Raw genomic sequence first — 24,609 nt, 5'->3', positions numbered from 1 at the left:
CCATATACATCGTAACCTCCAGAGGACATGCCTCACTACAGATCATCATATAGATTTCACTCAATATCCTTTGTTCTACAATGACAGAGGTTTTCCTTCATTTTTCCCTCGGACGTTTCAGTTGTTCATGATTGTGGGTTACAGGCCAGAGTCAGACGAGCGTGTTAAAAGCAGTCCGATTTTCAGTAGTGTCTGTATTTTAAGGTTATTAACAGTAACATAGCTGGAAAAATCAGATGCTATATAGAGGTTTTGGATGGGTCAATTATTTGTGTCTCCATAGACTCAAATGGGCGCATCTCATCGGCTATACAGAATAGAACATGCTGCATCTTCTTCACAGACACTCATTTCTGGTGGGAAGAAAATAAACCAAAAGAAAAAAACACTCTTTACACAGCCCTATCAAATACACTGGTTGTATGCTTTTTTTTCTTTTATTTCTTTAACCACTGACAGCACATGTCTGTATAATACAGGACAAGCTGAATCTTAAAGGGGTTGTCTAGGCTTGGGGTTCAAGTCTGCAATCATTCTAACTGCAGACTTATGAATTCTCACTGCCTGCACAGTGTGTGCAGTCAGGATTCTCCCATGCTGAGAGGGCAGGTGCGAGTCTGCACTTGTGCGACTTGCATACATATGGCCACATACAGACTAGACTTGCATTAAGACTGTGCTGCAAGTTAATTGCAATTGAGTGAGGCTGGACACATCTAGTCTTAATGTTGCTGGAAGTATGCAAATACAGTGACTGCACACTTGAGCACCAAGCCTGGACAACACTTTTTTTTTTTTTACATCACCCTAGTGCTTGTTAAGTACTGCTATATAATTTTCTCCACACTGCTGCTGCCTGTTAATTATGGAATGAAGAGCAGGACTTGTGTAGAAGACATCATAGCAGCTAGTCTGCTCCCAGGAGCTCAGAGTCCATTGCAAATTTAGGCCACTGCACCACTATCGGTATTTGGTCAGTATTCAGTCAGTATTTTTTCTCATGAGTGGAAGCCAAATCCAGGAGTGGGTGATAAATGCAAAATTGGTGCACTTGTTCTACCTTTTCTCTGATTATTCCTCATCTGGTTTTGGCTCCCACGGATGAGAAAAAATACTGACCAAATACTGATAGAGGGGCCGTGGCCTTAGAGACAGAGCCTGCAGAGTGGTAAACTGGTGAAAATGTAGAATAAAAAAAAAGTCAGTGACCAAAGTCATATCCTTAGAGTACTCACAAGACACCTTATTCTGAAATGTATGGGTACGCAAACCCCAATTTAAAGTCATTTTCTGATTTTGTTTTTAAAATTATGCTGGATGCCCTTTATAGAATAGCATAGTCTATTATACTATTCTATACCACCTTTAAAAAAGAAAAAAAAAATTGCCACTGCATACCACCCCCCCTTTTAGCATGTGTGCACTGTAGGACAGAACAGCTATTCAGTCTGGCCAAGAGAACAGACTCTATATGGGTGGTAAATGTGAGGAACGGTCATTGTATTATGGAGGAACAGAGCCACAGATATTTATCAGCTATTGAAATGTACAAGGTCCTAATATGAGCGAGTGATTATACTTTGCTGCTTCAGCCAAAAAGTTATTCTTATGAAATCACCGCTCCCTGTAGGTTACAGATTAACAGACGCTCCTTCCAGGTACAGCCAGTGACTTGAAGACTCTTGTTTCGGGTTTGGACTATCCGGTTTTATGCAGGGCAGACTGGACAGGAAAAATCTTGAGGCTTGTTTTGTTCTTAACCTATGTAAGCACTCCTTGGGACTCACCGATACGAGAGGTGATTAATATCAACGCGGAAAATAAAAAAAAAAAGCACAAGTATCACAATATAAAGACCTTTATTTAACAGACTCTAGTACAAGCTCTCTTGACATGAACTGCTTTCCAGTTACAACAGGCAGGATCAACATGAACTTACAACTTTTCATTTATTTGCATTGATTCTTGCTTAGCATTTTGTGGACTCGTTCAATAGTTTCCTTTAAAATGTGAAAAGTGAATCTGTGGAGGCAAAAATTAGTCCTTTTAAGCATAAAATATTATGAGGTGTACCAACTGGTGAAGAACTGCAAGTCCCAGCAAGCTTCAACCTCCTGTGAATCATACTGGGATGTGCTGTTCTAGAACCACCAGCGGGCTGCCAAATCCTTACAAAACTAGAACATTCACACTGGAGGTAAGAGCCATGTGGCTATTTAAAGGGAAACACTACATGGTCTGCCTTAAAATTAGGTGGAGAGATGCAAGACCCCTTGATCAAATGTGTTTGTATCACATGTATATTTCCCAACATGTAAAAGAAGATTCTTCCCTTTTTTTCCTAGGAACTGCAGGTTAGTGTGCAGCAAGTCGTATCTTATGTTACAGCAGAAAAAAAAAAAAATAAAAAATTGACCCAAAACAAAATTTGCACAAATTTTGCATTGGATCTGCCAGGCTTTTCCTCCTTGGTATTACCCAGGGGTGAAGCCCAGAAAAACAAAGTTGACCAGTTTGGGAAGGGTCCTTTGAAACTGTACATCTCTGGCAAGTGTAGATGTAACTTATTGCTGGTGTGTTATTACACTACGGATTTTCTGCAAATCTGCAATGTGGGGAATTCGCAACTAGTTTTCCGTGTCTTACACTACCGGCCTTGTTGTTGAGATTATACAAGATACTGGAGAAAACTTTCAGTGTGTATTGACCAGTTCTGCAGATTTTGAAGATCCAGTCTACGAATGTCCTAGTAAAGTGGTCTTCCAGCACCTCTTCTGCTATATCTCCCACACCATGGTGGGAGTTATACTTCTAAATTGAGCAAGCAGTACAACTGCTCTATTCTTATATTGCAAAACTGGATAGGAAGGAAAAAAAACCATAAAGCAGCAAACCATTCACACTAAAATCTCCAAACATCCTAAAGTGCAAAGTTTTCTTAATGAGGTCTGAACAGATAAAACTATCTGTATGCGAATCCCAGAAACGTTCTTTGCTCCCAATGACCTAAGAACTCGTTTAACAGCCACTGACGTGAAATGCAATCCACAGATTAGAGTCCACCTTCCAGCAGGGAGAGTCTTTAAGCAAAAAAAAAAAAAAAACACCCCACATTAAATTAGGGCAGAGGTTACCATATGTGACTGACCAAAGTACTTACTGCCTACAATCTGCTCTGACACTCAGCAGGAAGAAAAAAAAAAAAAAAAAAAAAAACACCATAACAAGTTAGTGAAATAAAAAAGGCCATAATACTCTAAATATAATTAGACATTTGTAAAAAACAACTCCGTGTTACTTTTAAATAAATAGACAATAAATATACAAGCTAGGCAGTGAAAACAGGGTGAAATCAAAGAGGAATGTGCGACAAAACGCTGTCCCAGATTTGACACAGGGTGGGATCCTGTGTTTGGACGACAGCGTTTCTATATATTAAGACATCAGTTTTTTGCTAGGTAATTTACATAGCAGACCTGACTGCCCCTCCCCACCCCATGTGGCGGTTAGGGTGGGCTGCACGGTTTGTGTACATGTCACCTAGACTCAGTGGAGGTAAGTAGCTCACTAAGGAGCGGCACCCCTTAAAGGCATTTGTCACAAGTTATGCCCAGGGAGGGTTAGATCCGTTCCTAGAGGTCAAATGATATTTCAGCCCAGTGTGGGGGAGTGGGGGGGGGGGGGGTAGTTAAAAAATAAAATAAAATGAGGAAGTTGGGTACTCGTGGATTCTATATGGCACATGATCCAGTTGACTGGAATGATTGACTTCTGGGATTATATGCCATCTAGAGTCTCATCCTGCAGTATGAAGGGGGAGAGTTTGTCAGGCAATGCCAATTGGGTAAAAAGAATTATTAATCCCCAAAATTACATTGCACAATGTGAAGCTGCAACTAGCTATTGCACCTTGTCAGTACGTTTGCTGCAGGTCATGGTGTCAGACTATTATATACATTCAAGTGAAACATGCTATCCTAGGTAAGGACATTAAATGGGAAAAGATGTAAAACTCAAAATAAAACAAGAAAAAATACAATGTAAACACAGCTCCGGCTTTGGAAGATGCTAGTGGCCCCAATGGGAAAAGGGGAGAGTTGGAATGGGAGCAGCCGGTAAATCTTGTCATGGACTCCTCCTCGGAGGCCAAAAGTTCCACATCCTTCTGTTCCTGGGGTTATCACAGCTTTACTGTGCCTTTTAGTGTTCAAACACATTCACAGAATGAAGACGGGACCCCGTCACATCCAGGGATTTACGCCCCAAGACTGCAGTCCAGTAACCGTGCAGCATCTAAATATCCATCACCGAGAGGTCACCCCAAGTGTGAGTTTTAGGTTCTCGTACACCACATAACTGATGCTGACTGCAGGGATCACCTTCATGAAATTGGGGGCCAGACCCCGGTACAGTCCAAATGCGCCTTCTGTCTGTATAATCTGCTTGAAAAGCTTGCTCATGCTCATTTGTGGCGCTCCTTCAACAGAAGCTGGAAAAGAAAAAAAAAAAAAAAAAATTGTTTATATTTTAAGGCTGGTTTCACATCCTAATACAAGACCACGAAACTCCCTGACCATCAAAAACCTCATTGGCATTCATGATGCTGCTGAGGTCAGGCTAGTCCGTATATCACGAGTCGTACATGGATGTGTTAAAGCATCTTAAAGGAATCATGCCCATCCTGTATTGTTTCTGAAGTGTACACAGCTCCGGAATTAGCAAGGTGTTGAGAGACTACAGCTGCCATTATTCATCTACAGCATACAGGGCATAGTAGGAGCTGTAGTTTCACAACAGCTTGAGTGCTGCTGGTTGCTGTCCCTGGTATAGAAAGCATCAAATGTCTCGTAGTCATTATAAGTTTGCTTTAAGGCTTACCTTGCGCTTGCATGCGTGTCCTAACCAATGCCAAGGGGTAGCTGGCGAGCTGCCCACAGGTACTGGATATGGTCCCACAAGCCAGCAACACAAATACTCCTGGGTCAGCGCTACTTGTGGCATATCTGTTCAGCCATGCATTCTTTAAGGTCTTTATAAGAGATGGGAGGAAAAAAAAAAGGACAATTAGGACAGATTTATTTTAAAAGTCTAGTATTACTTGTGACTAATATTTATATAAATAAAGAGTTATGTATTCACCTCATACACAGCCAAGTCTATGCCAGCATATGGGATAATCCCCAGCATATTTGGGACGTATCCTTTGTAAAAAGCAGACATTCCTTCCTTCATCAAGATTTTCTTCCCGCAGTCCAACATCCCATTGTACTGTCCAGTCTTGCGCAGAGCCATTCGTGTTTTAAGGACCTGCAAGAGGCATCAAAGGGTCAGTCTCACAAGCGCAGGGAGTCAGGGCCGACGAAGAGATGCAGAAACTGTACCCACCTCCATGGGATATATACTGCTCTGAGCAATGACACCAGCCAGAGATCCAGCAACAAGTCGTTCGCGGATTCCCAAAATCTCTTGGTCGCTGCCGATGAGCCGTTTAATCTGCAGAAGGCAATATAGTTATAGGACTATTGACTCATGTACAACACAAATCAGTATAAAAAACTCCACCCCACAAAAAAATAATATAATATATCTCAACAAATGGTCTCACCTGTTCGTAAGCCATGAACTTAATGGCAGATTCTGGGGCAATTTTGATGACGTTGATGCCATTCCCCCGCCACAGTGAGCGAAAGCCTCCCTCACGGATCATGTGTGTGAATCCCCCCAGGATGGACATGTTGTTGTTACGGGAAGCATGGACCTGGAAGAGTGAACATGAGGTGTTAAACACTAATGCTAATCCAAAAACAATTGCTGCCGCTTATTTGTGGGAGGTTAATATAATCCTAATAGGAATGTTCAGCGCCAGCTTTAAACCGATCGCGCTGGGTACTTTGGCTAAAGACCGATGTCACTGAGCTGCCAGTGCGTCATTGCTATAATACTTGTTCCAAAAAAAATGGAAATGACAAGACCCGAGTCTGGACCACCTGCAAGTGCTCCAAAATAGTATTTAGGTGTAACTCAAGATAAGGGTCAATTAATACATCAGCCATACAAATTACAGCAGATCAGAGGGGTACCAGCAAGAGGACTGCTAATCAGAACCTATAGATTTCTGTTGTATTTGGTTGCCTTTGCACAAAAAAAATAAATATATCCTGCAAGGCTAAAAACAGATCATAAATCAACTGGGTGTTGGCTTTTTACTATGCCGACTAGTAAAGGCTGTAGTGCCAAGTTATGAAACTGCTGGAAAAGTGTTTTATGTTGCTAGTTTCAGAATGTCAGCGATGCCCAGACACGCCAGCCGGGAGCATTACGCAGTGTTCTCCACTAAAATGGCCACTTGCCAGAAAGCAATTTGTTCTAGGGCACACGCTGATCTGACACCTGACTCAGTAAAATCAAAGTACAACATTCCTACCAATTATCTGTCATAAAAGAAAAAAAAAAAAAAAAAGAATTACACAAGCCCGAATTGCAAAAGGTAGTTGTAATTTTTTTTTTTTTTTTTTTTAGAAAAATGGCTTAATGATCGATTTTAACCTTGAGGCCAAAGTTGGAAGAGCCCATGTACTATCCAACCACACACCTGCATGAGGACTTTTAAGCGGTCAAGAGGAGCGGTGCATGTTCGAGACACAGCACCTGCACCACCGCCAGCGACTAGATGCCTCCACCACATCCCGGTTTGCTTTTCTTCAACTGTAAACTCATCCGGCACAATCAGATTTTCTCCTACGTCAAAGATCTGCGGAGGGAGAAGAGACACGGGATAAGGATCGGTGGTGTCCAGCCAATATGTATAAGCCATGGCAGCAGCTCAGATGCAGTCACCAAGAACTATTGCCACTCTGCTAATGCAAGTTTCTCATTCCAATTCATATGTAAAAAGGCGAGAACTTCCGGCTCCTAGAATAATAATAAAGCTGACGCTAGATGCTGCTGCAGGCGGTATAAACCAGTACAGGCTGACTTAGATCTGGCACCTAGTCAATAACCAATCTAAAAGGTCTTCAGAAAAGCACCTCGTTCCTAAAAAAAGAAACTGCAAAAAAAAATATATATAAAAAAAAAACAAACGGGATTTACCGTCGAGTGCTTCCAATATAGGATGATTTCTGGAATGTTCTCAGCCGGGTGCAGGAGATGATAATCTCGCCACTCGTTCCAGTCTATCGTCATTGTGCCATTTTTGTCCATGCTGGAAAAAAATGAAAGAAGTGTTACATATAGATGTAAAAGTTGTAAAGACCGCAAACCGGCGAACATGCACAAACCACAAGACACGGCAGGAGGAAGACAAGACGACATACTTACTGGGTGACAGGACCCCAGCGGTGGCCAGTCCTAATTCTGATAGCCACACAGACAGAAGCAAAGGGAAAAGATAGCACAAATCAAATAGTTACTGCCTGCCAAATATGGAACAAATTTCTTAACCCACTGAAATCCCAAGGTATTTCAACAGGGGCATAAGGCAGCCAAGACAGTCATTTCATGCCTACCATTAGTTAGGAGGAGTATGGGAACTGTGTCAATTTTAATGAAGTATTAGATGACTCAAGTACATCAGGAGAGAAACCCGAGAGATGGCTAAAGATGGAGTCAGCGCAGCACAGGACACGGACCACAAGACACAGACGGCAGACAGTGACATTTAGTGAATGCTTACCTCTTCAGGATTTTCTCAGCCTGTTGCTCAGAGATGTTCACTCCTAGGTCTCGGAGAGATTGCATTATCTCTTGTGCATCAATTCTTCCTACGGGATAAAAATCGAGGTTTCCTTAAACACCAGAGATCGTAATGTTGGTCATTATTGCAATTCAGGGCAGCAGGCGGGGAGAAGAAGAGTACCCGCTTGTCCGACTAGTCTACAGCATGGCTTGGTCCCCGGCAGCTTTTAAAGTATGGTTTTATATGAAACGTTGCAGCATTTAAGTCAAACATTCCTGGCTGAGATCATACAGCCAGTGCCTGATACATGCTGCCCAGTCCATGGCATGTATCATCTGTCAGGGTCACTTTAAAAGGTTGTCCTGTAAAGCTCATTTCCACATAGGAGATAAGCAGCGCCAATGATGTTGTGCCTGATCCTATTCATTAGGTTAGGACAAGTAAAAGATACCTGCTGATCAAGCATCAGAGCCCGGATAGACATCTGTCAGAGATGGTTTAGTGAATCCTGCATTTGACATGATGACCCCAGAGGACCCCTCCACACTAACATTCTATGATTTGCACATACCCGCTTTGGTCTGTGCTCACCTCCTGATGCAGTAGTGCTGAACAACCCCTTTAAGTAATTCCTTTATCTGGAGGTACACCCTAAAAAAAAGGGGGGGGGGGGGGGTTCCGGCACTTTTTTAGCGCTGCGTCCCTTTGACCCTTACACCAGACATAGGAGCGCTCTGTACACTTGTGCAGATAACTACAGTCAGCCCCATTCTAATGAATAGGGTCATGCTGAAAACCAGTGCAGGAAAAGACTCAAATGGATGCAATCAGAAATCAGTGCTGCAGCCCCTTCAATTATTCCCTCTAGTTCTATATATAGATCCATCTAACCCCCTTTATTAAAAAGGAGAATTTGTTCAGCTAATATAATCCCAGATCAGCTAAATACAGATTTGGCAGGTTTACATGCTCGATACAAAGATTAACTTTTGTATCAGCATTTGGTTCCTGCCGTAAAAGTATTCCTAAGCATATAAATAACACATAAGCCTGGTTCAGGTGCGCTGCTGAGGAGCATTTATGAATACACTAACCATCATTCTTCTTGTCCAGGCTACGAAAGACTAATCTCAGCTTCTTTTCATGATCGCGGAGATAGTGCACAAACTCCTCAAAGTCCAGCTGTCCGTCCTGGTCCTTGTCGCCGGCTTTCACTATTTTCTGTTGGAACGGATGAGAAAAGTAAGAGTTAAATGGTGTAACAAACGCAGATGTCCTGCTGCATTAGGTTGTTAAATCAGGATTAGACGCTGCTGCTTGTGCTACCGCAGGTTACATCTGCTCTGCTCAGGACATAACTGGATACAGCTCACAAACCTATCGCTTATGTAACACCTGACAGAAGCCGGGACACAATACTTAAGCAATGAGGAAAAGCTTACAAAAAAAAAAAAAATTCTCATAGCTGTCACAAGATGGTTAATATGCAGTCAAGAAGTATATTAACCGTCTACGTGCAGCCCTTGTGTAACTGTAAACTAATCCACTGTACAGTGTCAACCAAAGGGTTAATATTGCCCCCATCACGGTGTCAGGCAGGGGATGAGATGAGTGGGATCAGCAGGGAGGTGACCTTTGTAAACTGTCTGAGCTGCAGTCACACGACCCTCTCCAGGGGACACAGAGTGCTGACATCTAAAGATAGTTGGGTGCGTGACACAGAGACGCTGCGACCAGAAGGCACAGAGGTGCCCATCAACTGACAAGTTCTAACAATCAGATGACTGCAAACTAAGAATAAAGAATCTCTGGAGAGGTTGCAGCAGATTACGATATAAACAAGAAATAAATCAGGCGTAATTCCTTAATTATTTTATTTTCCAATAATTGTGACATTAGATTGGATCTATTAGAGCAATGCATACTATATAAAACAGGAAAGTAAAGTACTAAGAAGCAAAGGTAAAACCCAAAAAATGTCCAGCAAGCCGAGAAAGTCAGCAAAGGACTCACCTGCCTCCAAGTACGGTAGGTAGAGAATTCCTGAGATGGGATCAGCACACTTAAACTAAAGATAGATTTCAGCTCTGAAGGGAGCCCGTCTGATTCAAAGTACTGAAACTCCGCCGGGGACTGATCCAGCACTGGCACGTACAAGCTGAGACAAAGCATGGCGGAGGTGCTGCTACACCTGCCTTACACCTGGTAACTGAGCCTTGTCTGCGTAGTCACCGGCTTCTACTAGTGAAACTGCACAAGCCGGCAGGTCCCAAGTCCTAGGTATCTGTGCCCAGCTGTGATTGGATGACTGGTACATGCCCCCTCCCCATTGTAGTCCGTCCAGCTGATATAACCGGTCTTCTCACTGCAGCCAATGGCAGCGGAGGCAAGTCCCCTTCGGTATGATGAGGGTTTCTCCAGCTATGTAACTAGTGCAACAACCTGAGGAAAGGAGCTACGTGACAGCGGACGAAGAGAGGGAGCAGACTGGCTGGTGGCACTAATTATAGGCGCACATCACAAGGTGCAGGACCTAACAAGCTTCACATACCCAGTACCAAAACATTAGTATATGCAGGACGCTGGAGAAGGTTGGGCAATCCCAGCACTAGGGGTTACATATGCAGCCCTGCCCCAATATCTCAGGTTTATACAGCTTGGTATTAATACAGTCAGTGGTCAATAAAATTAGCCCTTATTAGAGTAGATGAAGGTCTATAAAACAGGTCAAATATGCATTCAACTTAGCAGGTTATCGCTTTTAAGCAACTCCAATCAGACAGGGCACATCACAGCCCAATTTTTGGGATTAGTGGGAGTTTCCTTTAGCTCCCTGCTGATTATTGCTCTCACCTATTGTCATTGTTCAGGATCAGTGAAGATATAGGGGGAATTTCCAGCTTAGACCTTTATGACAGGAAATGCCATAAATGTCCGATGGTATGGATTCCACCTCTGAATCCGGCACCCATCTCTAATTTGAGGGTTGCGGTGAGCCAGCCACTGCACCCAGGCAGAGTTACTAGGGAAAGCTCCATCCATTGCCTTCTATGGGAGTCACAGAGAGCCAAGTACTCTGCAGTCTCCCCAAGCAGACCAAGGGTCAGGTGAAGTCCATTCTGGAGAAAGACATCTATGACATCTTGAGAATATGCTATAAAATGTCCAAGATAGAAATACCCCTATAAAAATATCCAACAATAACTGATACCTTTTGCTTAAATGCACCCACTCGATATAGCAAAATATGCTACAAGTGAAACTCTGAACTTTAAGCAAAAGAGGATTATGAAGACCCCATGCATAAGACCAAAGCATAAAAACTAAGGCAAGGAACCATGCAGTACCTACGTCATTAGACCTCTCTGATATCAGCCACCTAAGATTAGGCAGGTGGCGGATAAGAGATCACGTAGACTGTAAAGCTGCATGTGAGCCTGTGCCCAGTAAGTAACCTCAACGTGGGCACAGACGAGATGCCACTGACATTAAGCAGAGAATGGCTCTGAACACATGCATAAGACAACATTGTACACTGTAGAGTCAGCCAAAGCAGCAGAATTAACAGAATCCTGAGGGTCGATAGTATTTTGGTCACTCGTGGGGGCCGACGAGGCAATCATTACCTGCTGTAGGTGCTTCATGGGTGCAACCACCATCAGAATGACCTGTCCCTCAGATTCGCTTTGCTCCGACCCCTCTGATCTCGAAGGCTCATGTTTATTGTGGCTACCAGAGCCCTCACACGTGGCCCAGGGAAAATACGTGCCCAAGGCCTTAAATATATACTGAATCATCCTGTGCACAGATGCTGTGTCACCTGGAACACACCCTAAACTCCTTGGTGATCCTCTGCAGCTGCAAAATCCCTATGGAAAACAGGGAGGTGATGAGAACTTGTGAAACTGGAGCAGAGCTGGCGCTACGCTGTGGGCATCTTCTGCAGAGGCACCAGGAGCCTGCGTCTCACCCGCACACGCCAGAGGAGCAGAAGCCGGCTGCTCTGACTCTGCATTCACACTGCAGCAGGGTCCAGCCAATCACAGCCTCCGACATTAACACGTTCTCCAGTCAAAGTACTGAGCATCAGGGAATCCAGGAGGAAACTCCTGCATCACTGCCTGCCGTCAGCACATAAGGCAATTACAGGAACTTCTGCTCAGTCATACACCCTGCAGTCTGATATCAGAGCTGGCTGCCTCATCTGTAAACCCCCTACCACCCCATGCCCATTTACACCAATGGCAATTAGGGATAGAAAATTTCATAATGCTAATATTACATAATCTACATGATCAAGCTTCACTTTAAAAAAAGATTCTTTATTGCAAAGTCACGTCAGCATAGCACAAATGGCTGCTCTGTTTTTGCTCATTGCTTGGCATTTTTCCTATCAAATATGCAAAGTTCCTTGATTTTTCTTGTTGACCAAAAAAATCTGAAAGATTTTCATCAGTGCGTTTTTACCAGTTTCATCAGTTCTTTCCATAACGGAAATAAAAAAAAAATAGGAACTTTCTAATGCTTCCATCAAAGGGTCTCTATATGGCATCCAATAGAACAAGGCATGATTTATTGAAGGTCTACACAACCCCCATATAATGTAGAGGAGGTGTATGAGACCATACCGTACAAGCACCAAGGTGAAATGAGAGGCATAGTGCCCCTCACATATATACATAACTTGGATGTTGTACAGGGACTTAAATACTGCCATAGACCTGAAGCTTAAAGGGATATTCCAATCTCCAAGTTCCTATCCCAATATGTAATAGGTGTAAAAAGAATATTAGCATTGCAGGACCTTAGGTATCCATGGTTATGACCACTTAGAGTGACAGTTAAATAGTTGCTAGTGGGCACAACCACGGATACCAAAGGTCATGCAATGGTGTAAAAGATATAGCGAATCAGAAAAACTATGCATTTCTAATTGGAGGTATTTGCTAATATTCTTATTACACCTACTACATATTGGGATGGGATCACCCCTTTAAGGCTGGTCATACTTACAGGGAATATTTCACACCCCAAACTATATGTGCACAAAGCCCTTTCAAAATATGAGTCCAGCAATACCTTTACATGGCCAGTGTGTGCCTCAGTTACTGAGAAATGTGTGTTATTATTGATATGCAAATGAGTCTGAAGAGCCATCATAGATCTGAATTCTCAACCACTCAAGTTCTATTCCCATCGCTTCCACCTCCTATGTGACTTCAGGCAAAGGAGCAGTCATTCAAGCAATAGGAGGCGGTGCTGAGAATAGAGCTGGAGTGACAGATTTCAGATCTACTGTAGCACTTCAGTCTCAATTGCTAGTCAATTCAAATGTAAAATGCATTTTTTTGGCCAGATTCCCTTTACTATACCTTAGATAATGGACGGTAGACAGATCTGTCTCATCTATACACAAACGCTCAGCTAGGAGGAGGAGTAAGCCGAAGCCAGTGACTACAGAACAAGAAGGGTCGGGCAATTAAATTCATACCTTCCGAGCCTTATCGTTGCCCAATACACATTAACTGGTCAGCCAATCCCATTGAAAAGGCAGGATCGGCCAACATTTAAAGTGGTCTAAAGGCCCTCATACACTGCAGTCGGGCAACATTTACCTCTACCTGACCTCAACTTCCTAGATTTCCATGTGCACTTCTGTGACGTAAGTTAGGCCACCATAAGAGCGTCCTAAATAAGGAGATTGCTCAATGGATAATCAGCCAATGGAAAGTTGTACAAGGAGAACAGGGCTTTTCCTCGATCAGGAAATAGATCATTGTGTGTTAATATTTTAACTGGATTTTAAAATCGGTGAAGGACGTACAAAGCACATTAAGCGGGGCTTATCTTCAATCAACAAGACACTGTGATCTTCTGCTTAAATACAGCAGCGTTATATATAGAGATAAAATGGATGTGAAGAATGACCCTGGTAGATGGGAGAGAACAGCAGGATATACAATAGATCCATACACAAGATCTGACCCAAGTACACCGCCTGGTGGCTCTGCCGTAACAGCATGGACAAGATTACATAATAGCACATGAACCTATATGTTACAATCACTACAATTGGACTAAATTATAGAAATGACTAATCCATACCAACGAACTGAGTCACTGCACATTAGTGCAGAAAGACACCAAACAGAAGGGCAGATGTCAGCAGTAAGTCTACAAAGGGCTTCAAAACACCAATATCTGCACCTATAGACTCATTACCGATGTGCAATCCAGGCAGAACGATTGTGACACATGAGAAGGGTACAGGTCATCAGACTTTAGGGCGGTAACGTGAAGGGTGAAGACTTTCATTCTCATTTGAATGGCTTTCCTTCCTATAGAATTGAGTATCTTTACTCTTCTCAGAGGAGGAAGGGTGTATCGACACACACATACATACTAAAGATAGATAAAACTGCTCCAAGCATTACAGGCGTCACTGGCAAGACAAATGGAGGGATGTGGGGAGGGGCTGGGTGTTATGTGGAATAGTTGCTTGACTAGTCAGTAGGATGACAGGGAAAGCTTTACTAACTTTTCTCTCATGTGACAATTTACCATCACTTGCACGTACTATATGGACCAGAAACATGGCGGCATGAATGTTTCCTTGGAGCCAGCGCCATACAAACATTCTCGACATCCGGCCAGCGCTCTTAGAAAGCTTGAATGATGATCTGTTCTCGCACGCTGCTCTGTGTTACACGGGGGATGGGAACCTCATTAGCATTCTCCATGTTAATGAAGAGTCATCCCTAAGTTATTTCAGGCATTTGTGTAAGAGGAGCTTCCTCTTGTCAGCTGTTCTCAGCCTTTTGCTAGATAGTACAATCCATGTAGGAGACTCAAGTCTGTGCCTGTGTAAGAGCCCAGGTGGTGATGTGCAAACACAGGACTGATCATATATCTATATGTAAATCTGACAATGTAATGTTTGCTTATCCAAACATATGTTACAGTTTCCTTGGGGCATTAAGTAATATTGAAAGCTTTGGAAACCTTCCAGCAGATACCCATCAACTGGTTACCAGATTCTAACAGGGCAATCATAAGACTTAAAGAACTATTCTCAAGTTATTAAATTGCTTTTATTAGTTACAGTATGAAAATAAGCAAGTTTGCAACTGACTGGCTTTTTTTCCTATCTGCCATCAGTCTCCTACAATGAGAGCTTTTATCCTGCACAATGTACAGCTGGTTACCATGGAGCTCAGCCACCAGAGCCTGCACAGTAGTGACATTCCAGGAAAGATGTTAACTCCTAACATACCAGACAGCTCTCGGCAACCCACTGATTTCAATATAGTAGTTAACTGCTCACCTCCAGACCAGAGGTCCCTATCAATCCTGTAGAAGCACATTACTGGCAGTAGCATCAGGGCACACACTGTCATCATCTGTGTGCCTGTTTAAATGCCCTGTACCCTCTATACATAAAAATAGTGGTAACAGTGTAGAATCAGAACAAACCACTGATAGCTGAATGTGTAACAGCAAAACTTGTGCTGAGCTTTATAGTTTTACAACTTTGTTACTTAAGGCGGAGCACCTGCACTGCCATAAACCAAGAAGTGAGGAGACTACAGAACAGAGCTGCTCAAGAGACAACTTGGGAATAACCATTTAAGAGAGGCAAAAATATACAAAATAAATAAATATATATATTATATATATATATATATATATATATATATATATATATATATATATATATATATATATATATATATATATATATATATATATATATATATACACACACACACATATATATATATATATCACTATCTTTATTCATAATTTGTGAATGAATTTTTACCATGCAAGAAAATAAAAACTGAAAGGTTCAAACTATCAGTTGTACCTTGATGACACTCGGAGGTGATTATGCAAGCAAATGGATAGGATTTGAGACGAGAAGCATCTGCAATGCATTACATTCGGTCCAAACTGAATCTGCTCCAAAACATGAAGCAGAACGGCATATCAAGTTGAGGGATGGGAAGGCGCTACCTGTTCTGCCGCCACAGATCGGACCACGTGAGAGCTAGTCAGAAGGCTGTGCCAAAACCAATTCTCAACGCATTACCAGCCCTACAAAAAAAATCTGGAGTGGTCACCATTTTGCTGGATTTGTGCCAAACCACCAACTCAGACTCCTCAATTTCCCTGACTTCCGACTCCACAGGACTGCCTTACTACCAGGGCTGTGAAGTCAGAGCCCATTTTGGTGGCGTCGGAATAAAATTGACCGACTCCGAAAATATATAATAAATTGGGTACAGTAGTTCAATGCAGTTTGTGGGGAATATTTTTTCATGAGAATTTGGGAAAGTTATGAAATGTCCTATAAATGTCTGTCCTATTCCTGATCTAAGGGTCTAAACTTTTAGCGGAGGTGAATCTGTGCTACAGTAAATCACTTACACATGAGCCCTGTATGAGGGAGTCGTGGAGACGGTGACATGGGAACTGAGGAGTCGGAGGTTTGACTTACTGACTCCACAGCCCTGCTTGCTACACAGATTTATCTTAACAAAAATCTTATATCCTTAGATCAGGAATAGGACATTTCATAACTTCCTCAAATTCTGCTGAAAAAAAATTACAGCACATGCTGCATTGAACTATTGTATCCAATTTACTATATATTTTAGGAGTCGGTCCATTTTATACCGACTCCACCAAAATGGACAACGACTCAAGACTCCACAGCCCTGCTTATAGTGAATCTTTTTTCCTTAATTTATTATGACCTACAATTTGTCATGATAAAGAAAAACAAAACGTATTTTATAGCAAAGAACCGGTGTTTACAGGAGAGATGAATAAAAGTTGCAATTAAAATTCATAGAGAGGAGATAAGATATACTCATGGGATCTCTACCAATACGAGGGGTAGTTACCTGGCCAGCTTCAAAAGTTTGCACTATTAAGTGGATATTCTGATTTACAGCCATGGAGTTTCTGCGCATGCACAAACCAAAGAATGTTGCACGTCAGTAATTAAAGTATAAGCAAAATAAACAATTTTCAAGGACAGCGAGCCTCAAAATACGTCAAGACACAGGCTTTCAGCAACTACATCTTATCTAGATAGTAATCAGACATCCTTGGATTGTTAACTGGTCTGAGTGAAATTAACAAAACACGATTTTATACAGCCGGCATATAAGATATGGGCAAATTAGAGATTATACACTGCTCAAAAAAATAAAGGGAACACTTAAACAACAGAATATGACTCCAAGTAAATCAAACTTCTGTGAAATCAAACTGTCCACTTAGGAAGCAACATTGATTGACAATCAATTTCACATGCTGTTGTGCAAATGGAATAGACAATAGATGGAAATTATTGGCAATTATCAAGACACCCTCAATAAAGGAGTGGGTCTGCAAGTGGGAACCACAGATCACATCTCAGTACCAATGCTTTCTGGCTGATGTTTTGGTCACTTTTGAATGTTGGTTGTGCTTTCACACTCGTAGCATGAGATGGACTCTACAACCCACAGAAGTTGCTCAGGTAGTGCAGCTCATCCAGGATGGCATATCAATGCGAGCTGTGGCAAGAAGGTTTGCTGTGTCTGTCAGCGTAGTGTCCAGAGGCTGGAGGCGCTACCAGGAGACATGTCAGTACACCAGGAGACGTGGAGGGGGCCGTAGGAGGGCAACAACCCAGCAGCAGGACAGCTACCTCCACCTTTGTGTAAGAAAGAACAGGAGGAACACTGCCAGAGCCCTGCAAAATGATCTCCAGCAGGCCACAAATGTGCACGTGTCTGCACAAACGGTTAGAAACAGACTCCATGAGGGTGGCATGAGGGCCCGACATCCACAGATGGGGGTTGTGCTCACAGCCCAACACCGTGCAGGACGCTTGGCATGTGCCACAGAACACTAGGATTGGCAAAGACGCCACTGGCGCCCTGTGCTCATCACAGATGAAAGCAGGTTCACACTGAGCACATGTGACAGACGTGACAGAGTCTGGAGACGCCGTGGAGAACGATCTGCTGCCTGCAACCTCCTTCAGCATGACCGGTTTGACAGTGGGCCAGTAACGGTGTGGGGTGGCATTTCTTTGGAGGGCCGCACAGCCCTCCATGTGCTCGCCAGAGGTAGCCTGACTGCCATTAGGTACCGAGATGAGATCCTCAGACCCCTTGTGAGACCATATGCTGGTGCGGTTGGCCCTGGGTTCCTCCTAATGCAGGACAATGCCAGATCTCATGTGGCTGGAGTGTGTCAGCAGTTCCTGCAAGATGACGGCATTGAAGCTATGGACTGGCCCGCCCGTTCCCCAGACCTGAATCCGATTGAGCACATCTGGGACATCATGTCTCGCTCCATCCATCGCACCACAGACTGTCCAGGAGTTGGCGGATGCTCTAGTCCTGGTCTGGGAGGAGACCCCACAGGAGACCATCCACAACCTCATCAGGAGCATGCCCAGGCGTTGTAGGGAGGCCATACAGGCATGTGGAGGCCACACACACAATACTGAGCCTCATTTTGACTTGTTTTAAGGACATTACATCAAAGTTGGATCAGCCTGTAGTGTGTTTTTCCACTTTCATTTTGAGGGCAACTTCAATTCCAGGCCTCCATTGGTTAATAAATTTGATTTCCATTGATTTGTGTGATTTTGTTGTGAGCACATTCAACTTTGTACAGAACAAAGTATTCAATGAAAATATTTCATTCATTCAGATCTGGGATGTGTTATTTGAGTGTTCCCTTTATTTTTTTGAGCAGTGTATTAGCTGTACTGATTAGTTTCCTTATCAATTATTGGTAGATTCTTTTTTCTAGATATGAACTCTCTCCAAACAGGGCCAGTTTATGAATTGTAATAAGAATGTAACATGGCAGTTGTGAGCCCCCGAGTATCTGTACACTACACCAGTCCGTGCAATCACTGGGGTCACATCATATAGCCGGGACCTAAAGAGGAAGCTCATCAGTCACCTACACATCCTACAAGATCAGAAACTGTACAAGGAACCAAGCAAAGTCCTCAATCAATGGAGATTTGGAAAGATCTCAACATGGTGCAAAATTACAACCCCCCCAGCTGACAAAGTGACTTGTAGCTTTGCCACAGCTAGTGAGCTTTAGGCTGGAGATTACAGATCCAGAGTAATCCCAGGATGGGTGATAAGTGCACAATTGTCAGGAGATCTTACCTATCACAATAACAAGTGGGGAAGAGGTAGATAAGGATCCGACTGCAGGGGGCTCCCCTGATAATAGGGGAGGTAGATAAGGATCCGACTGCAGGGGGCTCCCCTGATAATAGGGGAGGCAAACATCTGATTGCAGGGGACATCAGTAGGTAAGTGTCCAACTGCAGGGATCTCTCAGATCAGAGAAGAGGTGCAGACAAGTGCTTGACTGCGGGGGGACTCACCAATCACTAACATGGTAGAGAGGAGAAATAAGTATCTGACACCGATCACAGTAACTGGTGTGTGTGTGGGGGGGGGGGGACTCTCCGTCATATGATCGTTGGGGTCCCAGTGATAAAACAATTTTATCCTGTGAATGGGGAAAGGCCCCTTAATGTGACATCAGAGGGTCCAGTACAACAGGACAGTGTTACACCGTGTCCCGTCTGCTTAGAATGGAGACAGCAGAGCACCCCCGTCATCACTCACAGAGCAAGCAGTGGTGTAGGCGCAGTAATGATGGGGGGCGGACTACAAGTCCCAGCCCGGCCGCCGCTCACTCACCCGCAGCTCCAGCTCGGTCCGGTGCACCCCGAGCCGCCTCAGCCCCACCGCCAGGTCATTGATGCAGATGGCGCCGTCCTTATTGACGTCCAGCTCCTGGAAGAGGATCTGCAGGCGCCGCTCATGCTCGGGCCCTCCGCACAAGGCTCCCCCGCACGGGTCCGCAGACAGAGCCGCCGCCAGGGAAGAAGCCGGGACCTCGTGTGTGTGCGGGGCCCCTCCCAATGTATCGCACTGACAAAACACTCCGCTCAGCAGCGGCGACACCAGCGAGCGAGGACGGGCCATAGACGGAGAGACTGAACCGCTGCCGGTCCGGGAGACGTCAGCCACGAAGCTCTCACGACTCATTCAGTGCCGGTATATGGCGGCAGGAAGCGCATCACCTCACACCTCCCTGACGTAGTCTAGACTCTACACGCCTCTCTCCTACCCACAACCAATCAGAAACCGACTTCCACTCCCACCACCAATCAGAAGCCTCATTCTAATGTAGGACCAAAATTGTGCTGCTATTGGCTATTATTAACGGATTGACAGGCCATTCAGCCAATCAGAGTTCGCAAATAAGGAGGGAAATGGTAGAGTTGTATTTTAAATGTATAATGATGTCCGCCTCTTCAATAACTTCTATTTCTGGTGTATTTTATCCATTCAGTGTTTTTTTACGTAAATTACGTTTTTCCGCTTCCTATAAATCATCCATTTCGTCGTTCATTTTTTCATAAACGCCTAGATCAATGGGAATCATATATCGTGATTGACACAAATATAAACCAATCATGAACGAGAATGAGTTATCTCTTTCTTATTGGCCCGCTATTTAGATTGACAGCAGTCGTCACCAATGAATGCATAGATCGCTAAAGTGGGCGTCAACTTCTCTCCGCAATTGACGCGATAAAGAGGCAGATTCTCGAAGCCGTTACGCTGCGTAGTTTCTTGCCGCCCCCACTTACGCAATTTACGTATTGCGGCCTATTCCACATCGTTAGTAAGGGGAGGAAATGGCTACGCCAGCCAAGAAAAGGAAGACGAATTTCTCAGAGCAGGAGGTGGAAATCATCTTGGAAGAAATGGAAAAGCAGAAACACATCTTGATTAACCATTACAATGCTGGAGTGCCACTGCTGACCAAAACCAATGCCTGGTATGACATCTTGAAGCGGGTGAATGCCATCAGCACGTGCCATCGCGAGCTGGCGGAGGTGAAGAAGAAGTGGTCGGACCTGAAGACCGAGGTTCGAAGAAAAATGTCACAGGCGCGTGCCACGGTGGAAGGCGAAGGCGATGTGGGCACCCCGCCGGTGATGCTCACCCCTCTGCAACAGCGGATATGCAACTTATTAGGCGAAAGCGCCATCCTCAGCTTACCCGCCTCAGAATGCCAAGCCGAAATGCCCACCCAAGTGTCCATCAGCTCCCCGGGCACCGTAACACTGTCACAAAGTGAGTGCGCCACGTTCCTTACGTTACCAAGACCCTTTACTACGCATTTTCTGTATTTTTTTTTCTGCCGTTTTTGGTTTTTTTCTCTCTTTTTTTTGAGGCGTAACTTTTTTCTTATTATAATTTTAAGGACTTGCCCTTTTTTTTGGCAGTTTTGAACAGTGCAATTCATATGTGATACGGCTTCAGACGGTCTCCGCTGCCTCCTGCTTGTGATAGGTTCCCTCCCTGTCAGCTGTTACAAGCAGGAGGCCGAGACAGGCAAATGCTGTATCTCATAAGATACATTTTAATATACTACAAAAAAATTCCAAATAGGGTGAAAAAAAATGCATTTCCGCATTGTTGTTTGTGCTTTTGTTTTTAAGGCGTAGAAAATTACTTAGAAACCTAATTCTTCAGGTCAGCACTATGACAACAACAGTACCAAACTTGTAGTTTTCTTTGCTAGTGGTGAAAAAAATCAGACCTTTGTAAAAAAAACAAAAACAAAAAAAAAATTGGCTTGTGTCCCTACTTTTTAACATTTTTATTTTTGTCGATGGAGCTGTGAGGGGGCTTGTTTTCTGTGAGGTGAAATGTTTGTTTTGTACCACATTTTGATCACTTTTTATTCCACTTTGGGGTGGACTTTTGGTGAGTGAGAAACCTCAGTTTTGGTGTTTTGATCCCCCTCTTTTTTACACCATTCATCTTATGGGTTAATTAATTTTATATTTTCATAGTTCAGACTTTTACAGTCGTGGCAGAGCACCTTTTCTTCTAACTGTGCATTGTGCCGTTCCTCTGTTGTTCCTTCTAGAAAATTTTTTAAGAAACTGACAACTGGATGTTACCAGTTGGGGGTGTGTCCCTGCCCAGTCCGACATTGTCCAATCAGTTCTCTCTTTGTAAGGACATGCTTCTCTGACATGGATTACTTGGTAACACCCAGTTGGCAATTACTAATTTTCTAGGAGGAATAACGAAGGAACAGTGAAACACAGAATTATAAGAAAAGATGCTCCAGAATTATTATTTCCTTAAAATTACAAATATTTAGTGCAACAGACCTGTCAGGAGAACGAACAGGATCTCATTAATTGTCACTAACAAATGAGATGTGATAAGTGCGCCATTCATCTCTTGGCTAAATGATTGTAAAGGCAATGAAGATGCTGTAAAATTTGCAATCCAGCGCTTCTACAATCCTATGCATGCCAAATATCTAAGGCTTGATATAAGGGTTTTAATTTTATAGAAACAGCGCCACTCCTGTCCAAGGGCTTTGTCGGGTATTGCAGTTCAGCTCAAGTAAGTTAAGATGCATTACCAGACACAGACTATGGACCAGAGTGGCGCTGTTTGCTTTTTCTAGCTTTTTAAGCACAAGAGTTATCACTTTTATGTGTTTCACGTGTTCTTTTCCCTTTGCTTTCAGTTCCTACAGAAACGACTTATCATACCTTAGAGGAAAACGTAGTGGAGTACTGCACCACTGAAGCCCCGAGTACTGAGACCCCTGTAGAAATCATCTCGCCTTCTGCAGAAGTCACGGGAAAACCTCAAGAACTGAAGAATCGAATTGCTCTAAACTCCGCGCGGCTCTTGCAAGAACAAAGAGTGACGAACCTACACGTGAAGGAGATCGCCCAACACCTGGAGCAGCAGAACGACATCTTGCAGATGATCCGCAGGTCACAGGAAGTCCAGGCCAGTGCCCAGGAAAGGCAAGCGCAGGCTATGGAAGGGACTCAAGCAGCATTGGGCGCCCTCATTCAAGTGCTACGACCGATGATCAAAGATGTTCGGAAGTTCCTACAAAGCCGAATTGTAGACCCATCGGCCACCAATGAAGCTGGTGAGCCAGGAACTCCGAATGGACAGTCGAACACTATCAGCCAGTGATTAGAAATGACAGTGAATCACCGATATGGCACCAATGTGGCAAAAAAATGGTAGCTCGGATATAGACTACTCGATTGTTTGATTGAGATAAAAAAGGACATTTTAGCAAATTGTTAGTGTTTTAAGAATAGAATTGATCATTAAATCATTAAAATGATAGGAACTCCGCTTTTATGATCACGTGGCGCTAAGGCCTCATTTGGGCGCACATAAGAATCCATATTACCGCTGTAAGTCCAAACCCGACCGCAGATTTCATGACCCCAAATAAAGGTATCATCGGTATAAATGATGCTGTTACTTCGGGTCGTTGGACTTGTAACTGGGTTGGGACCTGCGGCCCTAATTGAGATGCTAAATGAGGTCTGAATGAGGGCTATAAGTACAGTAGTCCATTTCCAGAACGTGGCAACGTGAATTCGTACGGACCCTTCATGAAACAAGTAGCTTAGGAGTCACTTTATGAGACTTCAATCAACTATTTCCTGCTGTTTTATCACTGTGCAGTTTTTATAATAAAATCTTTGATTTATTATTGTAGTATTTGTATCTTAGTTTATGTAGAAATGCCTTAACAGGGCACAGGGGGCGCTCTCACTGGCTGTTTTGGACAACATCATATTGTTCGTAAATAGTTGCAAACAAAATTTTCCAGCTCCCATTACAAACTTGGTTTATTAGCAAAATTTTACAAACTTTCTGCTGTTTGCAATAAACCAGTGAAAATAGCTGATCATAATTAATGTAACAAGTGGTTTCTCCAACTTCAACATAAAATATCACTTTTTAGGACTACTGCATGCTCAGAATTATTCACGGCTTTCGTGATAAGAGTCTTTACTATTTAATTTAGCCCCTCCGGCTGTTATGACCTGTTGCGAATGTGATGCATAGTTTGATATCAATTTATGGTACTTTCATGAGGGATCTTAGCCAATTCCTTGAGGGTAATGGCCTCCAGGTCACCAATAGTCTTGAATTGTCAGGAGAAAGGTTCAAAAAATTAGAAGGGATCATTGCCTTACACAAACAAGGAAAAGGAAACAAAGGCATTGAATGTTCCTAGTGATACAAATGGAAGTAGAGATCACAAGTTAAAGGATCATCTCTCCAAAAGGACAAGAAAAGCCGCTCCAATTATTACCTGTCTTGGCTTTCACGCTGATCCATGCATCTTTCCTCTCATGCTGCTGGTGTCACGGGTATGTCAGAAGTGACAGACAGTCGCCCTGCAGTTGGTTGCAGGAGATCTCTACGATTGGCATTACAGACATCTTCTTAGAGGCTGTCTCTAGGACCCATGGCCTGGGTGTATAAATACTTGCTGTGTTCCAGAGGGAGGTGCCGGCGATATTCATTACTCCTTGTGAAGGCTTTAGCAAGAGCAGTACTTCGTCCTCTCTGGAGCTTGAGGATGTGTGCACATTTGTCTGGAGTCATCTAAAGCTAAGCAATTTCCCCCTGTTTGTCTACCCTTGTTGTCTTTAGTGTTCAGTGGGGATCGACTAGTGCTCATCTACTCCCTTCCCTAGCCTTAGCCATACACAAGGGAAAGACAGGGCGAGGCACCCGTGCAGCGATTGGTGAAGAGCCAATATAGGGTTGTTAGGTGAGACAGGGTGACACTAGACCAGCCTAGGAGGTCTCCACTCCCCCCTTTCCCTAGAGTCTGGGCTAGCTTTCCCTCTTCCCTTTGTGTTGCACTAAGTCTTTCCCACTCCTTGCGTGACAGCTGGCTCTCTTTGCTTTCAAATGTGCTGGGTTATTATGTTAAACTAGCACGCACCATTGAAGTAATCTACCCAGGCATGTTAAGGCCCATTCAGGCTGCTGCACATCACCTGAGTATTTAAG

General features: G+C 43.5%; 2 protein-coding genes across 6 annotated transcripts; one reads left to right on the top strand and one right to left on the bottom strand.

The window, feature by feature from the left end:
• Window positions 1-1,862: 1,862 nt before the first annotated feature.
• On the bottom strand, window positions 1,863-19,831 carry SLC25A25 (solute carrier family 25 member 25). 5 transcript variants are annotated; one of them, XM_073639996.1, is made up of 11 exons: window positions 11,305-11,712; window positions 8,773-8,899; window positions 7,676-7,763; window positions 7,321-7,356; window positions 7,093-7,204; window positions 6,593-6,751; window positions 5,606-5,758; window positions 5,386-5,493; window positions 5,140-5,307; window positions 4,879-5,029; window positions 1,863-4,489 (listed from the first exon to the last, which is right to left on the bottom strand). In XM_073639996.1, exons 1-11 carry the CDS (start codon window positions 11,473-11,475, stop codon window positions 4,305-4,307), a joined length of 1,458 nt encoding a protein of 485 aa, XP_073496097.1. In that variant the 5' UTR covers window positions 11,476-11,712; the 3' UTR covers window positions 1,863-4,304. The 5 variants fall into 5 exon arrangements, with proteins under 5 accessions (XP_073496097.1, XP_073496095.1, XP_073496098.1 ...); XM_073639994.1 differs by lacking the exon at window positions 11,305-11,712 and adding an exon at window positions 19,420-19,831 and having other exon boundaries at window positions 1,865-4,489; XM_073639997.1 differs by lacking the exon at window positions 11,305-11,712 and adding an exon at window positions 9,692-9,964 and having other exon boundaries at window positions 1,865-4,489.
• A 459-nt stretch (window positions 19,832-20,290) lies between these two features.
• NAIF1 (nuclear apoptosis inducing factor 1) lies at window positions 20,291-23,044 on the top strand. Its single transcript, XM_073637789.1, has 2 exons — window positions 20,291-20,868; window positions 22,289-23,044. Exons 1-2 carry the CDS (start codon window positions 20,427-20,429, stop codon window positions 22,753-22,755), a joined length of 909 nt encoding a protein of 302 aa, XP_073493890.1. The 5' UTR covers window positions 20,291-20,426; the 3' UTR covers window positions 22,756-23,044.
• The last annotated feature ends 1,565 nt before the right edge of the window (window positions 23,045-24,609 follow it).

The sequence above is a fragment of the Phyllobates terribilis genome, unplaced genomic scaffold (genome assembly GCF_046119375.1).
Source record: "Phyllobates terribilis strain yellow unplaced genomic scaffold, ASM4611937v1 Scaffold_7__3_contigs__length_470593459, whole genome shotgun sequence".
NCBI lineage: Eukaryota > Metazoa > Chordata > Amphibia > Anura > Dendrobatidae > Phyllobates > Phyllobates terribilis.
This window is presented reverse-complemented; position numbering and strand designations above follow the sequence as displayed.

Bases quoted from the DNA above. Each gene is read 5' to 3' on its own strand.
- SLC25A25 (XM_073639994.1), bottom strand. From the start codon at position 19,770: ATGAGTCGTGAGAGCTTCGTGGCTGACGTCTCCCGGACCGGCAGCGGT. The intron at 7,764-8,772 runs GTTAGTGTATTC...TTTATCCCGTAG, and splicing joins CCTGGACAAGAAGAATGATG to GAAGAATTGATGCACAAGAG. The intron at 7,357-7,675 runs GTAAGCATTCAC...TGTGGCTATCAG, and splicing joins GCTGAGAAAATCCTGAAGAG to AATTAGGACTGGCCACCGCT.
- NAIF1 (XM_073637789.1), top strand. From the start codon at position 20,427: ATGGCTACGCCAGCCAAGAAAAGGAAGACGAATTTCTCAGAGCAGGAG. The intron at 20,869-22,288 runs GTGAGTGCGCCA...CTTTGCTTTCAG, and splicing joins CACCGTAACACTGTCACAAA to TTCCTACAGAAACGACTTAT.